The sequence below is a fragment of the Sinohyriopsis cumingii genome, chromosome 15, assembly GCF_028554795.1.
Source record: "Sinohyriopsis cumingii isolate HCF-2022 chromosome 15, ASM2855479v2, whole genome shotgun sequence".
NCBI lineage: Eukaryota > Metazoa > Mollusca > Bivalvia > Unionida > Unionidae > Sinohyriopsis > Sinohyriopsis cumingii.
Window position 1 is genome coordinate 64,774,324 of NC_142975.1, and position 19,100 is coordinate 64,793,423.

Sequence of the window (19,100 nt, forward strand, 5' to 3'; positions counted from 1 at the left end):
TATGTTTTCCTGCCACTGTAACAGAATCAGGAAAACAAGCCTTCAGTCTGAGAAGAACCTGACTGCAGATGGCTTGACATATGATAGCTTCGTAAACCGAGTTGGGGTTTTCTTGGCACCATTTTGAATTATCTTAGGGATTTGTATGTCAGTATTGACTAAATCATTTTAACACTACTGAGCTTGCCTTTTTAACAGGTTAACCTCGTGTAAAAAGTTGTCTTCCCATTAACTCGGTAGCTCTAGGCATGTTAGGTTCTTACAACTTAGAGTGTTTCTTGTTTGATTCAGGTTCAATCAGGGAAAATGTAGACAGCAGTGACCTACATTTCTCACACTAATGAGCGTTTCCTTTACATATTAACTTCACTGTAAGCATGAACACTGAGGGAACTATAAATAGAGTTTTCCTTGCATGATTCTAAACCAAATCCAGGTAATTAAGGTCACAATGACTCCAATGACTTTTTTATTTACAGACTCCAGTGCAAAAAACATGTTTAATTGGCAAATCTATTCAGCTGTTCGTTTCATTGTGAATTATCCTATGGGAATGTAAGCCACAATGATTTCTCAAATTACATTAATGACTACTTCTAAATGGTCAACACCCATGTTAAATGTGTTGCTTTAAAATCTGCAGTGTTCATGTCAACACCCATGTTAAATGTGTTGCTTTAAAATCTGCAGTGTTCATGAAATTTTATTGACAAGTACAGGAATACCAATAGCAGCATAAGATAAATACAGACGGACAGCTTGGTTGTCTCCATGTCATTACTGAATGTAAGTTGTTCTCATAACTTCATATCAGGTATAAATTCATTATAACATGAGGGTTTTAAAAATCAGCAGGAAACATACATACATACATACATACATACATACATACATATGTATATACATACATACATATATAGACACACACACACACACTTCATGCAAATTCGTCATATTTGGTCCTATAAAAGACAAAAGGTTGTATTGTTTCATCATGCTTGAATTCTGTATCACAACTAACTATACATACACTCATCGTTTCAATGATTTCACCAACATGTACAATCCCAATTACTTTGGCAGATCTGACTTCCATGCACTTAACACCCAAATTGTTTCTCGTGAGAACTGCTATTTCTATAAAAAATTTAAAAAATCACAAAAACAGAAATGAGAACTCAACATATTCAGCTTGGTCTTCAAGATGCTTGCCTTATTATCTCCTAAAGACCTCATCTGACATTTTGTTTTAAAGAACAAGAATGAAAGAAAGTAAGACAAAGGTTAAACATTTCAGAAGAAAAGTATCAATTTATGGAATACGACTACATTACAGAGTGTTAAAGGCCTGAAAATAGACACATACACATAATTCTATGTCAGCTATCTATGATGCATAGTAACCTAAGATAATTATTCATGCATAAAACAAGATATGTGATCTTTTTTACCCATGTCTTTCATCTAATTAAGATATTAAAATTATTTTATCTACATAAAAGTGCCAGTCTCACTTCAGAGTCCAATGTGCAATATCATCTTTGCAGACACATTTAAATTTAAAAACTTTTCAAAAACTTTTCTGCAATATCTACAAGTAAAATATTAATGATGAAACACAAGTAAGGGAAATATTGGAATCCTCAATAAAAAGTATCATAATTTCTGGTCTGTGTTGTGAAGAGGGTTGAAAAATGATTACTCAAGAATAATTTCCCTACATATGTGGAACCACTCACTACTTATTGTTATGCCAAGAATAATTTCCCTGCATATGTGGAACCACTCACTACTTGTTGTTATGCCATTGCAAAGTATTCTTGCTCCTAAGAGAGTAACTTGATTGTAAGCAAAGTCCTTAATTCTGAGTAGGAGGGGGTCTCAACATTCCACCTTAACTTTTCTGTACATTCCCATATGAATGCAGGATAATTTATAATTATTATCATGATGATGTCATTGGCATGTGCATTATTATACAATAAAATGTAATTACTGTCATTAGTGTGTGTGTATGTCTGTCTGTCTGTGTGTGGGTGTCCTGCATTTCTATTATTATCCAAAATCTCCACATGTTGAGTCATACGGCAAGTAGAGGACCAGAATGTTGTCCGATTACAATTAGTATTTAAAAGTAAAATTATAAACGCTGTATCTGCAATAGGACTCAGTGTACGTAGTCTTCGGCGAATCAAAAAACCTAAATTCATACGAAGAATGTTACCTTCTCTAAAAACATGCAAGTCAGTGAACAAATAGTTTATCATGTCAAATTTAAGTATTAAATTTGTTTTTAGATGTAAAATGTAAAAAATGATGTGCAGGAATATACTGTGTCAGCACTTACCACTTTTACTGGCATACAGCTGTTGTATTCCCCTATATGGGTGATATCTTTTGAGACACTTCATGGCATCAAGGTCGATCAGGAAGCCATCGTGCATCTTTTGACCATCCTTGACCTCTGATCGGATTATGATGGCCAGTTTGGTATCTATGGGTAAGCAGCTGGTAATTTCCACATCCTTTAAGTATATAAATGCTACAATATAGCTTCCTTCAAAAATATACAACATGGCTTTCTTCAAAAATATACAACATGGCTTTCTTCAAAAATATACAACATGGCTTCCTTCAAAAATATACAACATGGCTTTCTTCAGGAACATACATGTTACAATATCTATTTCAATGTCATTTAATGAGACATTTGAGTTAGTTAGGGTATAACAGTATCCAAGCCTTCATTAGAAAAAGATTTTCAAATAACTTTCTAACTAATATATATATATATATATATAGAGAGAGAGAGAGAGAGAGAGAGAGAGAGAGAGATTTATAAATATACACCAGACAGAACAGAAAGTGCTATCCCTGGATTCTAAAGGAAAAGGACAATGCTTGATAATAGTAGGCAGAATTAATATGAAGACAATACTATATAATACAAGTTAGAGAAATTTTACTTCATACTCTATGGAGATTAGAACCCAGTTCCAAGGGTAAACGGCACAAATTGCATACACCAGTCAATATATATATATATATATATTTGAGGAAAGAATTGATGGACACACACATACATTCATGCATAAATACAGAAAAATCTCAAACCTAATTAAAATCAGAACAATGGATGCATATTACATGTATTTAATTTAATTTTTATTTGAATATACATGAATATTTCGAATTTCATCTGCTTCATTTGACAACTGTTCCTCTATCAGTAAATATTGCTATTTTCAACATTGCTATTCTGAGTTTCTAAAAACCGCTAATTGCTTACGACCATTAAAACTAGTTGGTTGTGAAATTATATTAAAAAGAGATCCTGTCTCTGGCATTTTCACTAGGTTATATTTACATTCTGTGTAGTGAGAAGGTTCTGTATACTAATGACATAGGGTCTCATCAGGCTGATTCATACCTGGTCCACCATTATTCAACTTTTACCGTTTGCAACTTCTCAAAATCTTTCCTGTTTTCAAAACCCTGGCTGACAACTCAAAAACCACTAAACCAAAACAAAGAGACTTATGTACAGAAGACGTACCACAGCAAATACAATTCCCTTTTAAAAAATATCACCATTAACTTATTTTCTAAAAGGAGTCTGGCAGTTGCATCAAAATTGACAGAGAATAATGATATCATTTGAGCACTGTTTAAGTGATTAAAATGCAACATAAAAAAATTATTTTAAAAAGATATTACCACTGAAGTATATATATATATATATATAGTCTGACATATCGGATGGACATGTTGATGCCAGATGCCAAATCAATAATACTAATAATAATAATAATAATAATATTATTATTATTATTATTATTTTTATTTTTTTTTAGATGATAACCTCAGTTTTCATGTGAAAAATGTTAAGATATCTTACAAAAATAGCCTGTCGGACAGTCTTCTGTTTGATGATATCATGTACGATGACTGTCTTGTTGGATGTGCTAATTCCTAGGCAGTATCTCGAATTTGGAAGTACGTGAACTTCACTGAAATGAATGACATTAACAGAGATAAGAATATTCCTACTTTCCTTTTCCTTTTCAATATGCTTATTTCAGAACTGACAAATTCAAAAATGACCAGTTTAAAACATGACGATCTATGTTGTTTGCTCTGCTGATTACTCCTACAAAACTGCACAGATCAAGACCTGCCAGCGCATTCTGTGACAGCATATCGGGCTCTATGCAGTTTGTAGTTGGATCTTACACAGTCACAAGCATATACGATATGATAGTGTCTTTAAGTCAAAGTTTTACCAGGTATAGATTTACTGACAGTTTAAACAGCCATAAAAAATACCCGCATTTCGCACTGAATACCTACCTGATTTTCCCTGACTCCTTGTCATGGCTGCTTTTCTTGGTATATCTGGTACGATCCCATATTTTCAGAACTCCCATACTCTCAATGGTCACTATGCATTTACCGTCCACACTTTTAACATTGTAGATGATTTTTGGATGAGGAAGCTCAAGGGATGATTTACCAGTTTTCATATCGTATATCAATACATAAAAGTTTTCATCAGCATATGCATTTACATACAACTGTTGGCCATCAAGACTCGTGCCATATATCCACCCAACATCCAACTCTGGGTCTGAAAGTTGAATATCATTGCAAATTAATAAAGTAATTTCAACTTACAATTATCCAATATTTATTAAATGGAACAAAATGTAATTTTGTTGTATAACAAACAAACCTTAAATCACACTTGAAGGAAGAAAATGGTACAATTAAATCACGATGTATTTATAGCATCAGAATTAGAAAACCTGTGTTTGGATAGGTTATACTACTTGCTAAACAGCAAAGCATGATGGGAATCAAAATATGAATACACAGAGGATATTTTCCTTCCCTACATATCAGATTGATAGTACCATGTGATGCAAAGACATGTATTTTTTAAGAAGTGGCAAATACATCATTGCTGTACCACACCATGAAATATTCCTAGCATTAACGCAAGAAAAGAACATTTTCTTTTTATTATTCAATAATCTTGCTCATAAATTGAAGCTTAAAAGATTAAGCTCGTTTCTCAGCACATCAAGCATACCAAAGTTTTCATAAATTCACCACACTTTCAAACCTAATCAAAGAATGATCATAAAAATATCAGTGACTCAAGAGAGGGGCAGAATTTAAATGACGTAAATATTGCTGTAAATTGTATCAAGTGTTTGTATATTTCATTTCATTCAGTGTTTTTCAGCACAGCAACACAAGTAAGTTATTTAGTCTGAGGCAATAGGAGTGAAGTGCCTTGCCCAATGACACACCACGGTAGCTGACCCAGGTTGAGCCAATAGCCCACAAACTTTCGGCTGGGTGTACGGCACTCTAATCACTGCGCTACCAGGACACCCACAATTTTTTGTACATAAATATAGATGACAAATAATATGCACTAATGCAAAGTTCTGTTTAAGACAAACATAACATTAAAAGTTTCATTTTAATTGCTTAAATTTAAAGCCATGAAAAGTTATTGGAGAATGAACATGAAATCGATGGAAAGTTTCAGAACCCCTATCATATGATGTATAAATATGGCGGTTTAAGGTTCCGCTGAAATCAGTTGTTCTACTTTTACCATGAAAATTGCAGCATAAATTGTGTAAATATCTTCAATTGTATCTTGTGTGATAATTTTAATCATTTTTTCTATTTATTCAAATTAAAATTGCTTCATAGTCCCTTGAAAAAACAGTAAAAATATCCAAGGAAAATGAGTTAGGCTTGCCTTAAAAAGGATACTTATTACAATATGGAGGAACCGTTTGTCATCGCTATTTTTGACATTCTGCCAACTGTTTGACTCTGACCCCAAGTCAGACTGAGCATCACACTGGTTTATTACTGTTAATAGACAATAAAGGGGAATAACTTCATAGAGACCCAAAGGTGTAGAGTCAAATTTCTTCAGAAGAAACTGATTTCCATGTCTGCAAGGTAATGTGGTTTCTATTTATCTGTCGTAGAGCAGAGAATGCTCATTTTTCATGCTGCAGGTAAAACAAATGTTAGCACATGCAATCAAATGGGGAATGACATAATCAGAAATATGGCATTATCATATGTGGAAATATATAGATATATTTTTCAACATGTAAAAATGCAGGAATGAAAACAAAATATGAAAATTATTTCATGGATAATCTGATATGTTTTGAACTTAAGTTATCTATCAAAGAGTTTATAGCTCCAATTTAAATATCAACATCAGCAGAAGTTTATTTCTCTATACTTGCAAATGAAGAGTGCTGAAATATGCAATGAGTCTATTTGGTTGAAAGAAATGAAGGATAATTGGATATTTCGTCATCTCAATTTTTCTGAGAACTCAGCCGACTTACTTACTGCATGATAAATATTTTCAATGCAAATTACTCATGTATAAACAAGATCGCTTTTATCAAAGTCTACCTAAACTCATTAAGACGCTTTTATCAAAGTCTACCTAAACTCATTAAGATGCTTTTATCAAAGTCTACCTAAACTCATTAAGACGCTTTTATCAAAGTCTACCTAAACTCATTAAGACAACTCGAATTGCCTTTGTGGCAATGTCCATGAGATGGAAAGACGTATCCTTGAAAATGATGTATCGCTCGTCAGTGCTTATGGTCATGCTGTATCGGATGTCTGATATTCTTCTGGATATAACAATCTTCATGGACCTTAAATCTAGTAACTTCATGAAGAACTCTTCCTTCTCATCACATGTGTACAAGCAGAAATTGGAGGATCCTGCATAAAAGAAAATTGGTTTATATAGGGAGATCAGCGAGAGAAGATGTGGGAAATGACACCTGATTCAACATGGATTCATTGTCTCTCCTCGTACGTAATGTAAATTTATTTTATGGATTGAGGAGAAGGCTATTTACAGTTTGCTAGAATATGTAAACCTAACCGTATTAGAGTCTTATACATGTGTGTCAATCACCCAAGCATCCTGCAACTGCGGGTGGTAGGGATGAGGCGATTGGGGGGCCATGATTCCCATTTTCAGGAGGGGGAAAGACATTCTTCATATGCCACTGGTTTTTATCAAGAGCACAATTGTGCCAAAAGTATCTGTTAAACATTAACAGGTTCAAACTGTTTTCATGTCATTGCAAAATGATTAAATCAATGCTGACTGAGTGGAATCGTAGCAAAAATTGCAACTTCATCTATGAAATTTATTACAAAATAATGAAGAGTAAACCAAGTAGATAGTGAAAATAAAATGAAACTGGAGCTTATCCTGAGTAAAGTAATGTTTTATCATGGTCGTGTTTTTTTATATCAATTAAGTAGTACCCTCTCGAAGTCAAAAACATATTAGATTTTACAAGCATTTACATTGCTAAATGGAACATGTGACATGTATTTATACATGGCAGAAATTTTATTTTAAAAAAAATACCTATAACTCGCTCAAACTCTACTCCGTCCTCCTCCTTGTCAACCCCTTGTCCTGGGATTCTAGCCGTTACAGATCTAGATCCGTCATTCAAATCATATATCACTGCGTCATTTCCTTCCATTGTCAAAGCTCTGTGGCATCCATTTCCTATGAGACACCATACTTGCTTGAATAAAATGTCCAGCACATCTAGTTTGACTCTTCCTTTAAGGAAAGGAAAATTTTAAATCATTTAATATTATATTACATATGTATGATAACATGTTAGAAATTTATATTTATATAAATATTTATATATATAGCATCACAGATTCATGCAACTATTTATATATATAAAAATAGGAAATAATCTAGAGGAAGAAAACTTTCCAGTAAATTTTCTTATTGGTTTAAAATATGTTTGATTTTAAATCAAATATGTTTTATCTGTGTAAAAAGTTTTCTAAGGTATAATAACCTCTAAATTAATGATATCTGTATGTAGATAGAAAGCTCCATAAAAATCTTTAAGATTTCACTTACTTTATTTACATTGCAACAAAATTAATATTAAAATGTCTAATCTTCTGGAATTATTTTAGTAATCAACTATGGAAAATGGTTGCTAAGGATGAAGATAATGACAGCCTGTTGTAATCATACTCCACATCATTGCTTTTTCAGCAGGAAAAATAACAAGTAACATTCATTACGTCAGGTGTGAACATACCATTACTATATAATAAATGCATATTCTGCAAGGGGAGGTCTTTCTTAACTCCTTTTCTAAGTTCCTTCATTTCAAGTTGTACATCTAATCTTGTGTGGTATTTTGTCAGTGCCCTCGTGCAAGATATTATTTCGTTTCACTCACCAGTGATAACTTCCCGAATACTCAAAGTGTCCTTATCTCCCATTGTTTGTGTATGTAGGATCACATGTGTATTATTCAGGCAAAATTTGGCATCAAAGACGTTATCTATTCGATGCATGCGTAGAAGCTTTCCAGCTTGTATATCCCAAATGCAAACTTCCCCATCACCACCTAATCCAAAATGGAAATTAGATGTTGAAATAGAACACTATATACATGTATATATATATATATATATATATATATATATATATATATATATATATATAGTAAATAGCATCACAGATTCATGCAACTACTAGTGTTTTTATATATATATATATATATATATATATATATATATATATATATATATATATATATATATGTATATATATATATATATATATATATATATATATATATATATATATATATATATATATATATATATATATATATATATATATATCTGTACTTTGTTTTACTATAAGAGGCTGCAGAAACATAAAATGAGAATGATCATGTAGAATTTCTCATAAAGGGGAGATTAGTTGTGAATGCTGTGTTTTTCAATATGTTTTTCAATCAAGAAAAGAACTTTAAAGAGAACATATGTTTGTACTTAAAAGCTTCAAATGTACCAATGATACTCATTGAAATCTTACACTCAGTACTTTAACCACTCCGGTGGCCTAGTGGTTAGAGCATCCGCCTTGGATGCGGGAGGTTGTGGGTTCGATCCCCGCCCGAGTCATACCAAAGACTTACAAAAATGGTACTAACAGCTGCCTCGCTTGGCGCTCAGCATTAAGAGGTTAGTGTTAGGACTGGTCAGCCCGGTGTCAGGATAATGTGACTGGGTGGGACATCATGCTACATATCTGCGGCATGATGCCCCAGTGCTAGACATCACTATAAACTGCCACATTGCAGACATCATAGGGATATGACTGAAAAATTGTTAAAGCTACGTCAAAAATCAAATCACATCACATCACATCACACTCAGTACTCATTTTTTTTTATGAAATAAAATTAAACGAATGTTTATTGGTGCATGTAGGTTATCATTCTGTCCTCGGCCTTACAAAAACAAATATGAAGGCAGATCTTCAAGATGGTAAAAAACAAAGCATTTTTGAATATAAATAAATCCAAAATAAATTCATTGTCCATTGTCAACATCTTCTAAACTATTTCAAGGTTTTACTAAACCTAAACTATGTAAATGAATCAGAAACACTTTTAAAAAGGACATACGAATATGAATGGGGGTTCTCAAGAACACAGGAATGTGCTTTGCTGGAACACTTCAGCATTTCAGGATTTAAATATTTTTTAAAAAATTACACATGAGAATATAATGATAATAATTATAATAATAATAATGACTTAGTACAGTGGTTAATCTTTACAAACCAAGATACTATGGAATTACCATGCATGATAAAAATAGTTACAGGTAAAGAATTAAGTCTTGTTAAATTTATTCTTGCAGCTAACCATGAAGGCGCTCTTGAATGAAGTCATGGTATTACTATTTTTGAATGAAGTCATGATATTAGTGTTTGAATGAAGTCATGGTATTACTGTTTTTGAATGAAGTCATGGTATTAGTCATGGTATTACTGTTTTTGAATGAAGCCATGGTATTACTGTTTGAATGAAGTCATGGTATTACTGTTTTTGAATCAAGTCTTGGTATTACTGTTTGAATGAAGTCATGGTATTACTATTTGAATGAAGTCATAGTATTACTGTTTTTGAATGAAGTCATGGTATTACTGTTTGAATGAAGTCATGGTATTACTCTTTTTGAATGAAGTCATGCTATTACTGTTTGAATGAAGTCATGGTATTACTGTTTGAATGAAGTCATAGTATTACTGTTTTTGAATCAAGTCATGGTATTACTGTTTGAATGAAGTCATGGTATTACTCTTTTTGAATGAAGTTGTGATATTACTGTTTGAATGAAGTCATGGTATTACTGTTTTTGAATGAAGTCGTGATATTACTGTTTGAATGAAGTCATGGTATTACTGTTTTTGAATGAAGTCTTGGTATTACTGTTTTTGAATGAAGTCGTGATATTACTGTTTGAATGAAGTCATGGTATTACTGTTTGAATGAAGTCATAGTATTACTGTTTTTGAATCAAGTCATGGTATTACTGTTTGAATGAAGTCATGGTATTACTCTTTTTGAATGAAGTCATGGTATTACTGTTTGAATGAAGTCATGGTATTACTCTTTTTGAATGAAGTCATGGTATTACTGTTTGAATGAAGTCATGGTATTACTGTTTTTGAATGAAGTCATGGTATTACTGTTTTTGAATGAAGTCATGGTATTACTGTTTGAATGAAGTCATGGTATTACTGTTTGAATGAAGTCATAGTATTACTGTTTTTGAATCAAGTCATGGTATTACTGTTTGAATGAAGTCATGGTATTATTGTTTGAATGAAGTCATGGTACATGTATTACTGTTTTTGAATGAAGTCATGGTATTACTGTTTGAATGAAGTCATGGTATTACTGTTTGAATGAAGTCATGGTATTATTGTTTTTGAATGAAGTCATAGTATTAATGTTTTTGAATGAAGTCTTGGTATTACTGTTTGAATGAAGTCATGGTATTACTGTTTGAATGAAGTCATGGTATTACTCTTTGAATGAAGTCATGGTATTACTCTTTGAATGAAGTCATGGTATTACTGTTTTTGAATGAAGTCACAGTATTACTGTTTTTGAATGAAGTAATGGTATTACTGTTTGAATGAAGTAATGGTATTACTGTTTGAATGAAGTCATGGTATTACTGTTTGAATGATGTCATGGTATTACTGAATGGATGAAGTCTTGGTATTACTGTTTGAATGAAGTCATGATATTACTGTTTGAATGAAGTCATGGTATTACTGTTTGAATGAAGTAATGGCATTACTGTTTGAATGAAGTCATGGTATTACTGTTTGAATGAAATCATGGTATTACTGAACGGATGAAGTCATGGTATTAGTGTTTGAATGAAGTCATGGTATTACTGTTTTTGAATGAAGTCATGGTATTACTGTTTTTGAATGAAGTCTTGATATTAGTGTTTGAATGAAGTCATGGTATTACTGTTTGAATGAAGTAATGGTATTACTGTTTGAATGAAGTCATGGTATTACTGTTTGAATGAAATCATGGTATTACTGTTTGAATGAAGTCATGGTATTACTGAATGGATGAAGTCTTGGTATTAGTGTTTGAATGAAGTCTTGGTATTAGTGTTTGAATGAAGTCATGGTATTACTGTTTAAATGAAGTAATGGTATTACTGTTTGAATGAAGTCATGGTATTACTGTTTTTGAATGAAGTCATGGTATTACTGTTTGAATGAAGTCATGGTATTTCTGAATGGATGAAGTCTTGGTATTAGTGTTTGAATGAAGTCATGGTATTACTGTTTTTGAATGAAGTCTTGATATTAGTGTTTGAATGAAGTCATGGTATTACTGTTTGAATGAAGTAATGGTATTACTGTTTGAATGAAGTCATGGTATTACTGTTTGAATGAAATCATGGTATTACTGTTTGAATGAAGTCATGGTATTACTGAATGGATGAAGTCTTGGTATTAGTGTTTGAATGAAGTCTTGGTATTAGTGTTTGAATGAAGTCATGGTATTACTGTTTAAATGAAGTAATGGTATTACTGTTTGAATGAAGTCATGGTATTACTGTTTTTGAATGAAGTCATGGTATTACTGTTTGAATGAAGTCATGGTATTTCTGAATGGATGAAGTCTTGGTATTAGTGTTTGAATGAAGTCATGGTATTACTGTTTTTGAATGAAGTCATGGTATTACTGTTTTTGAATGAAGTCATGGTATTACTGTTTGAATGAAGTCATGGTATTACTGTTTGAATGAAGTAATGGTATTACTGTTTGAATGAAGTCATGGTATTACTGAATGGATGAAGTCATGGTATTACTGTTTGAATGAAGTCATGGTATTACTGTTTGAATGAAGTCATGGTATTACTGAATGGATGAAGTCTTGGTATTAGTGTTTGAATGAAGTCATGGTATTACTGTTTGAATGAAGGCATGGTATTACTGTTTAAATGAAGTAATGGTATTACTGTTTGAATGAAGTCATGGTATTACTGTTTGAATGAAATCATGGTATTACTGTTTGAATGAAGTCATGGTATTACTGAATGGATGAAGTCTTGGTATTAGTGTTTGAATGAAGTCATGGTATTACTGTTTTTGAATGAAGTCATGGTATTACTGTTTTTGAATGAAGTCATGGTATTAGTGTTTGAATGAAGTAATGGTATTACTGTTTGAATGAAGTCATGGTATTACTGTTTGAATGAAGTCATGGTATTACTGTTTGAATGAAGTCATGGTATTACTGTTTGAATGAAGTCATGGTATTACTGAATGGATGAAGTCTTGGTATTAGTGTTTGAATGAAGTCTTGGTATTAGTGTTTGAATGAAGTCTTGGTATTACTGTTTAAATGAAGTAATGGTATTACTGTTTGAATGAAGTCATTGTATTACAGTTTTTGAATGAAGTCATGGTATTACTGTTTGAATGAAGTCATGGTATTACTGAATGGATGAAGTCTTGGTATTAGTGTTTGAATGAAGTCATGGTATTACTGTTTTTGAATGAAGTCATGGTATTACTGTTCTTGAATGAAGTCATGGTATTACTGTTTGAATGAAGTCATGGTATTACTGTTTGAATGAAGTCATGGTATTACTCTTTTTGAATCAAGTCTTGGTATTACTGTTTGAATGAAGTCATGGTATTACTGTTTGAATGAAATAATGGTATTACTGTTTGAATGAAGTCATGGTATTACTGTTTGAATGAAGCCATGGTATTACTGAATGGATGAAGTCTTGGTATTACTGTTTGAATGAAGTCATGGTATTACTGTTTGAATGAAGTCATGGTATTACTGTTTGAATGAAGTCATGGTATTACTGTTTGAATGAAGTCATCGTATTACTATTTGAATGAAGTCATGGTATTACTGTTTGAATGAAGTCATGGATTTACTGAATGGATGAAGTCTTGGTATTAGTGTTTGAATGAAGTCATGGTATTACTGTTTTTGAATGAAGTCATGGTATTACTGTTTGAATGAAGTCATGGTACATGTATTACTGTTTTTGAATGAAGTCATGGTATTACTGTTTGAATGAAGTAATGGTATTATTGTTTGAATGAAGTCATGGTATTACTGTTTGAATGAAGTCATGGTATTACTGTTTGGATGAAGTCATGGTATTACTGTTTGAATGAAGTCATGGTACATGTATTACTGTTTTTGAATGAAGTCATGGTATTACTGTTTGAATGAAGTAATGGTATTACTGTTTTTGAATAAAGTCATGGTATTACTGTTTTTGAATTAAGTCATGGTATTACTGTTTGAATGAAGTCATGGAATTACTCTTTTTGAATGAAGTCATGGTATTACTGTTTTTGAATGAAGTCATGGTATTACTGTTTGAATGAAGTCATGGTATTACTGTTTGAATGAAGTCATGGTATTACTGTTTGAATGAAGTCATGGTACATGTATTACTGTTTTTGAATGAAGTCATGGTATTACTGTTTGAATGAAGTAATGGTATTATTGTTTTTGAATGAAGTCATGGTATTACTGTTTTTGAATGAAGTCATGGTATTACTGTTTGAATGAAGTCATGGTATTACTCTTTTTGAATGAAGTCATGGTATTACTGTTTTTGAATGAAGTCAAGGTATTACTGTTCGAATGAAGTCATGGTATTACTGAATGGATGAAGTCTTGGTATTAGTGTTTGAATGAAGTCTTGGTATTACTGTTTGAATGAAGTCATGGTATTACTGTTTGAATGAAGTCATGGTATTACTGTTTGAATGAAGTCATGGTATTACTATTTGAATGAAGTCATGGTATTACTGTTTGAATGAAGTCATGGCATTACTGTTTAAATGAAGTCATGGTATTACTGTTTGAATGAAGTCATGGTATTACTGAATGGATGAAGTCTTGGTATTAGTGTTTGAATGAAGTCATGGTATTACTGTTTTTGAATGAAGTCATGGTATTACTGTTTGAATGAAGTCATGGTATTACTGTTTTTGAATCAAGTCTTGGTATTACTGTTTGAATGAAATAATGGTATTACTGTTTGAATGAAGTCATGGTATTACTGTTTGAATGAAGTCATGGTATTACTGAATGGATGAAGTCTTGGTATTACTGTTTGAATGAAGTCATGGTATTACTCTTTGAATGAAGTCATGGTATTACTGTTTGAATGAAGTCATGGTATTACTGTTTGAATGAAGTCATCGTATTACTATTTGAATGAAGTCATGGTATTACTGTTTGAATGAAGTCATGGATTTACTGAATGGATGAAGTCTTGGTATTAGTGTTTGAATGAAGTCATGGTATTACTGTTTTTGAATGAAGTCATGGTATTACTGTTTGAATGAAGTCATGGTACATGTATTACTGTTTTTGAATGAAGTCATGGTATTACTGTTTGAATGAAGTAATGGTATTATTGTTTGAATGAAGTCATGGTATTACTGTTTGAATGAAGTCATGGTATTACTGTTTGGATGAAGTCATGGTATTACTCTTTGAATGAAGTCATGGTACATGTATTACTGTTTTTGAATGAAGTCATGGTATTACTGTTTGAATGAAGTAATGGTATTACTGTTTTTGAATGAAGTCATGGTATTACTGTTTTTGAATTAAGTCATGGTATTACTGTTTGAATGAAGTCATGGAATTACTCTTTTTGAATGAAGTCATGGTATTACTGTTTTTGAATGAAGTCATGGTATTACTGTTTGAATGAAGTCATGGTATTACTGTTTGAATGAAGTCATGGTATTACTGTTTGAATGAAGTCATGGTACATGTATTACTGTTTTTGAATGAAGTCATGGTATTACTGTTTGAATGAAGTACTGGTATTACTGTTTTTGAATGAAGTCATGGTATTACTGTTTTTGAATGAAGTCATGGTATTACTCTTTTTGAATGAAGTCATGGTATTACTGTTTTTGAATGAAGTCAAGGTATTACTGTTCGAATGAAGCCATGGTATTACTGAATGGATGAAGTCTTGGTATTAGTGTTTGAATGAAGTCATGGTATTACTGTTTGAATGAAGTAATGGTATTACTGTTTGAATGAAGTCATGGTATTACTGTTTGAATGAAGTCATGGTATTACTGAATGGATGAAGTCTTGGTATTAGTGTCTGAATGAAGTCATGGTATTACTGTTTGAATGAAGGCATGGTATTACTGTTTAAATGAAGTAATGGTATTACTGTTTGAATGAAGTCATGGTATTACTGTTTGAATGAAATCATGGTATTACTGTTTGAATGAAGTCATGGTATTACTGAATGGATGAAGTCTTGGTATTAGTGTTTGAATGAAGTCATGGTATTACTGTTTTTGAATGAAGTCATGGTATTACTGTTTTTGAATGAAGTCATGGTATTACTGTTTGAATGAAGTAATGGTATTACTGTTTGAATGAAGTCATGGTATTACTGTTTGAATGAAGTCATGGTATTACTGTTTGAATGAAGTCATGGTATTACTGAATGGATGAAGTCTTGGTATTAGTGTTTGAATGAAGTCTTGGTATTAGTGTTTGAATGAAGTCTTGGTATTACTGTTTAAATGAAGTAATGGTATTACTGTTTGAATGAAGTCATTGTATTACAGTTTTTGAATGAAGTCATGGTATTACTGTTTGAATGAAGTCATGGTATTACTGAATGGATGAAGTCTTGGTATTAGTGTTTGAATGAAGTCATGGTATTACTGTTTTTGAATGAAGTCATGGTATTACTGTTTTTGAATGAAGTCATGGTATTACTGTTTGAATGAAGTCTTGGTATTACTGTTTGAATGAAGTCATGGTATTACTCTTTTTGAATCAAGTCTTGGTATTACTGTTTGAATGAAGTCATGGTATTACTGTTTGAGTGAAATAATGGTATTACTGTTTGAATGAAGTCATGGTATTACTGTTTGAATGAAGTCATGGTATTACTGAATGGATGAAGTCTTGGTATTACTGTTTGAATGAAGTCATGGTATTACTGTTTGAATGAAGTCATGGTATTACTGTTTGAATGAAGTCATGGTATTACTGTTTGAATGAAGTCATCGTATTACTATTTGAATGAAGTCATGGTATTACTGTTTGAATGAAGTCATGGATTTACTGAATGGATGAAGTCTTGGTATTAGTGTTTGAATGAAGTCATGGTATTACTGTTTTTGAATGAAGTCATGGTATTACTGTTTGAATGAAGTCATGGTACATGTATTACTGTTTTTGAATGAAGTCATGGTATTACTGTTTGAATGAAGTAATGGTATTATTGTTTGAATGAAGTCATGGTATTACTGTTTGAATGAAGTCATGGTATTACTGTTTGGATGAAGTCATGGTATTACTGTTTGAATGAAGTCATGGTACATGTATTACTGTTTTTGAATGAAGTCATGGTATTACTGTTTGAATGAAGTAATGGTATTACTGTTTTTGAATGAAGTCATGGTATTACTGTTTTTGAATTAAGTCATGGTATTACTGTTTGAATGATGTCATGGAATTACTCTTTTTGAATGAAGTCATGGTATTACTGTTTGAATGAAGTCATGGTATTACTGTTTGAATGAAGTCATGGTATTACTGTTTGAATGAAGTCATGGTACATGTATTACTGTTTTTGAATGAAGTCATGGTATTACTGTTTGAATGAAGTAATGGTATTACTGTTTTTGAATGAAGTCATGGTATTACTGTTTTTGAATGAAGTCATGGTATTACTGTTTGAATGAAGTCATGGTATTACTCTTTTTGAATGAAGTCATGGTATTACTGTTTTTGAATGAAGTCAAGGTATTACTGTTCGAATGAAGTCATGGTATTACTGAATGGATGAAGTCTTGGTATTAGTGTTTGAATGAAGTCTTGGTATTACTGTTTGAATGAAGTCATGGTATTACTGTTTGAATGAAGTCATGGTATTACTATTTGAATGAAGTCATGGTATTACTGTTTGAATGAAGTCATGGCATTACTGTTTAAATGAAGTCATGGTATTACTGTTTGAATGAAGTCATGGTATTACTGAATGGATGAAGTCTTGGTATTAGTGTTTGAATGAAGTCATGGTATTACTGTTTTTGAATGAAGTCATGGTATTACTGTTTGAATGAAGTCATGGTATTACTGTTTTTGAATCAAGTCTTGGTATTACTGTTTGAATGAAATAATGGTATTACTGTTTGAATGAAGTCATGGTATTACTGTTTGAATGAAGTCATGGTATTACTGAATGGATGAAGTCTTGGTATTACTGTTTGAATGAAGTCATGGTATTACTGTTTGAATGAAGTCATGGTATTACTGTTTGAATGAAGTCATGGTATTACTGTTTGAATGAAGTCATCGTATTACTATTTGAATGAAGTCATGGTATTACTGTTTGAATGAAGTCATGGATTTACTGAATGGATGAAGTCTTGGTATTAGTGTTTGAATGAAGTCATGGTATTACTGTTTTTGAATGAAGTCATGGTATTACTGTTTGAATGAAGTCATGGTACATGTATTACTGTTTTTGAATGAAGTCATGGTATTACTGTTTGAATGAAGTAATGGTATTATTGTTTGAATGAAGTCATGGTATTACTGTTTGAATGAAGTCATGGTATTACTGTTTGGATGAAGTCATGGTATTACTGTTTGAATGAAGTCATGGTACATGTATTACTGTTTTTGAATGAAGTCATGGTATTACTGTTTGAATGAAGTAATGGTATTACTGTTTTTGAATGAAGTCATGGTATTACTGTTTTTGAATTAAGTCATGGTATTACTGTTTGAATGAAGTCATGGAATTACTCTTTTTGAATGAAGTCATGGTATTACTGTTTTTGAATGAAGTCATGGTATTACTGTTTGAATGAAGTCATGGTATTACTGTTTGAATGAAGTCATGGTATTACTGTTTGAATGAAGTCATGGTACATGTATTACTGTTTTTGAATGAAGTCATGGTATTACTGTTTGAATGAAGTAATGGTATTACTGTTTTTGAATGAAGTCATGGTATTACTGTTTTTGAATGAAGTCATGGTATTACTGTTTGAATGAAGTCATGGTATTACTCTTTTTGAATGAAGTTATGGTATTACTGTTTTTGAATGAAGTCAAGGTATTACTGTTCGAATGAAGTCATGGTATTACTGAATGGATGAAGTCTTGGTATTAGTGTTTGAATGAAGTCTTGGTATTACTGTTTGAATGAAGTCATGGTATTACTGTTTGAATGAAGTCATGGTATTACTGTTTGAATGAAGTCATGGTATTACTATTTGAATGAATTCATGGTATTACTGTTTGAATGAAGTCATGGCATTACTGTTTAAATGATGTCATGGTATTACTGTTTGAATGAAGTCATGGTATTACTGAATGGATGAAGTCTTGGTATTAGTGTTTGAATGAAGTCATGGTATTACTGTTTTTGAATGAAGTCATGGTATTACTGTTTGAATGAAGTCATGGTATTACTGAATGGATGAGGTCTTGGTATTAGTGTTTGAATGAAGTCTTGGTATTAGTGTTTGAATGAAGTCATGGTATTACTGTTTGAATGAAGTCATGGTATTACTGAATGGATGAAGTCTTGGTATTAGTGTTTGAATGAAGTCTTGGTATTACTGTTTGAATGAAGTCATGGTATTACT

At 31.9% G+C, this 19,100-nt stretch overlaps 1 protein-coding gene across 2 annotated transcripts in view; it reads right to left on the reverse strand.

Moving 5' to 3' along the window:
* The window catches only part of LOC149781958 (NACHT domain- and WD repeat-containing protein 1-like), a 51,056-nt gene that overhangs the window by 8,162 nt on the left and 23,794 nt on the right, over positions 1 to 19,100 (reverse strand). The window contains exons 18-24 of one of the 2 annotated variants that reach the window (XM_089936139.1): positions 8,304 to 8,474; positions 7,451 to 7,654; positions 6,565 to 6,786; positions 4,351 to 4,627; positions 3,899 to 4,010; positions 2,348 to 2,525; positions 1,031 to 1,137 (exon numbers count right to left, since the gene is read on the reverse strand). In XM_089936139.1, coding sequence (XP_089792265.1) covers positions 1,031 to 1,137; positions 2,348 to 2,525; positions 3,899 to 4,010; positions 4,351 to 4,627; positions 6,565 to 6,786; positions 7,451 to 7,654; positions 8,304 to 8,474 — 1,271 coding nt within the window. The remainder of the gene's footprint in view (positions 1 to 1,030; positions 1,138 to 2,347; positions 2,526 to 3,898; positions 4,011 to 4,350; positions 4,628 to 6,564; positions 6,787 to 7,450; positions 7,655 to 8,303; positions 8,475 to 19,100) is intronic. The other variant, XM_089936140.1, reaches the window with a different exon arrangement.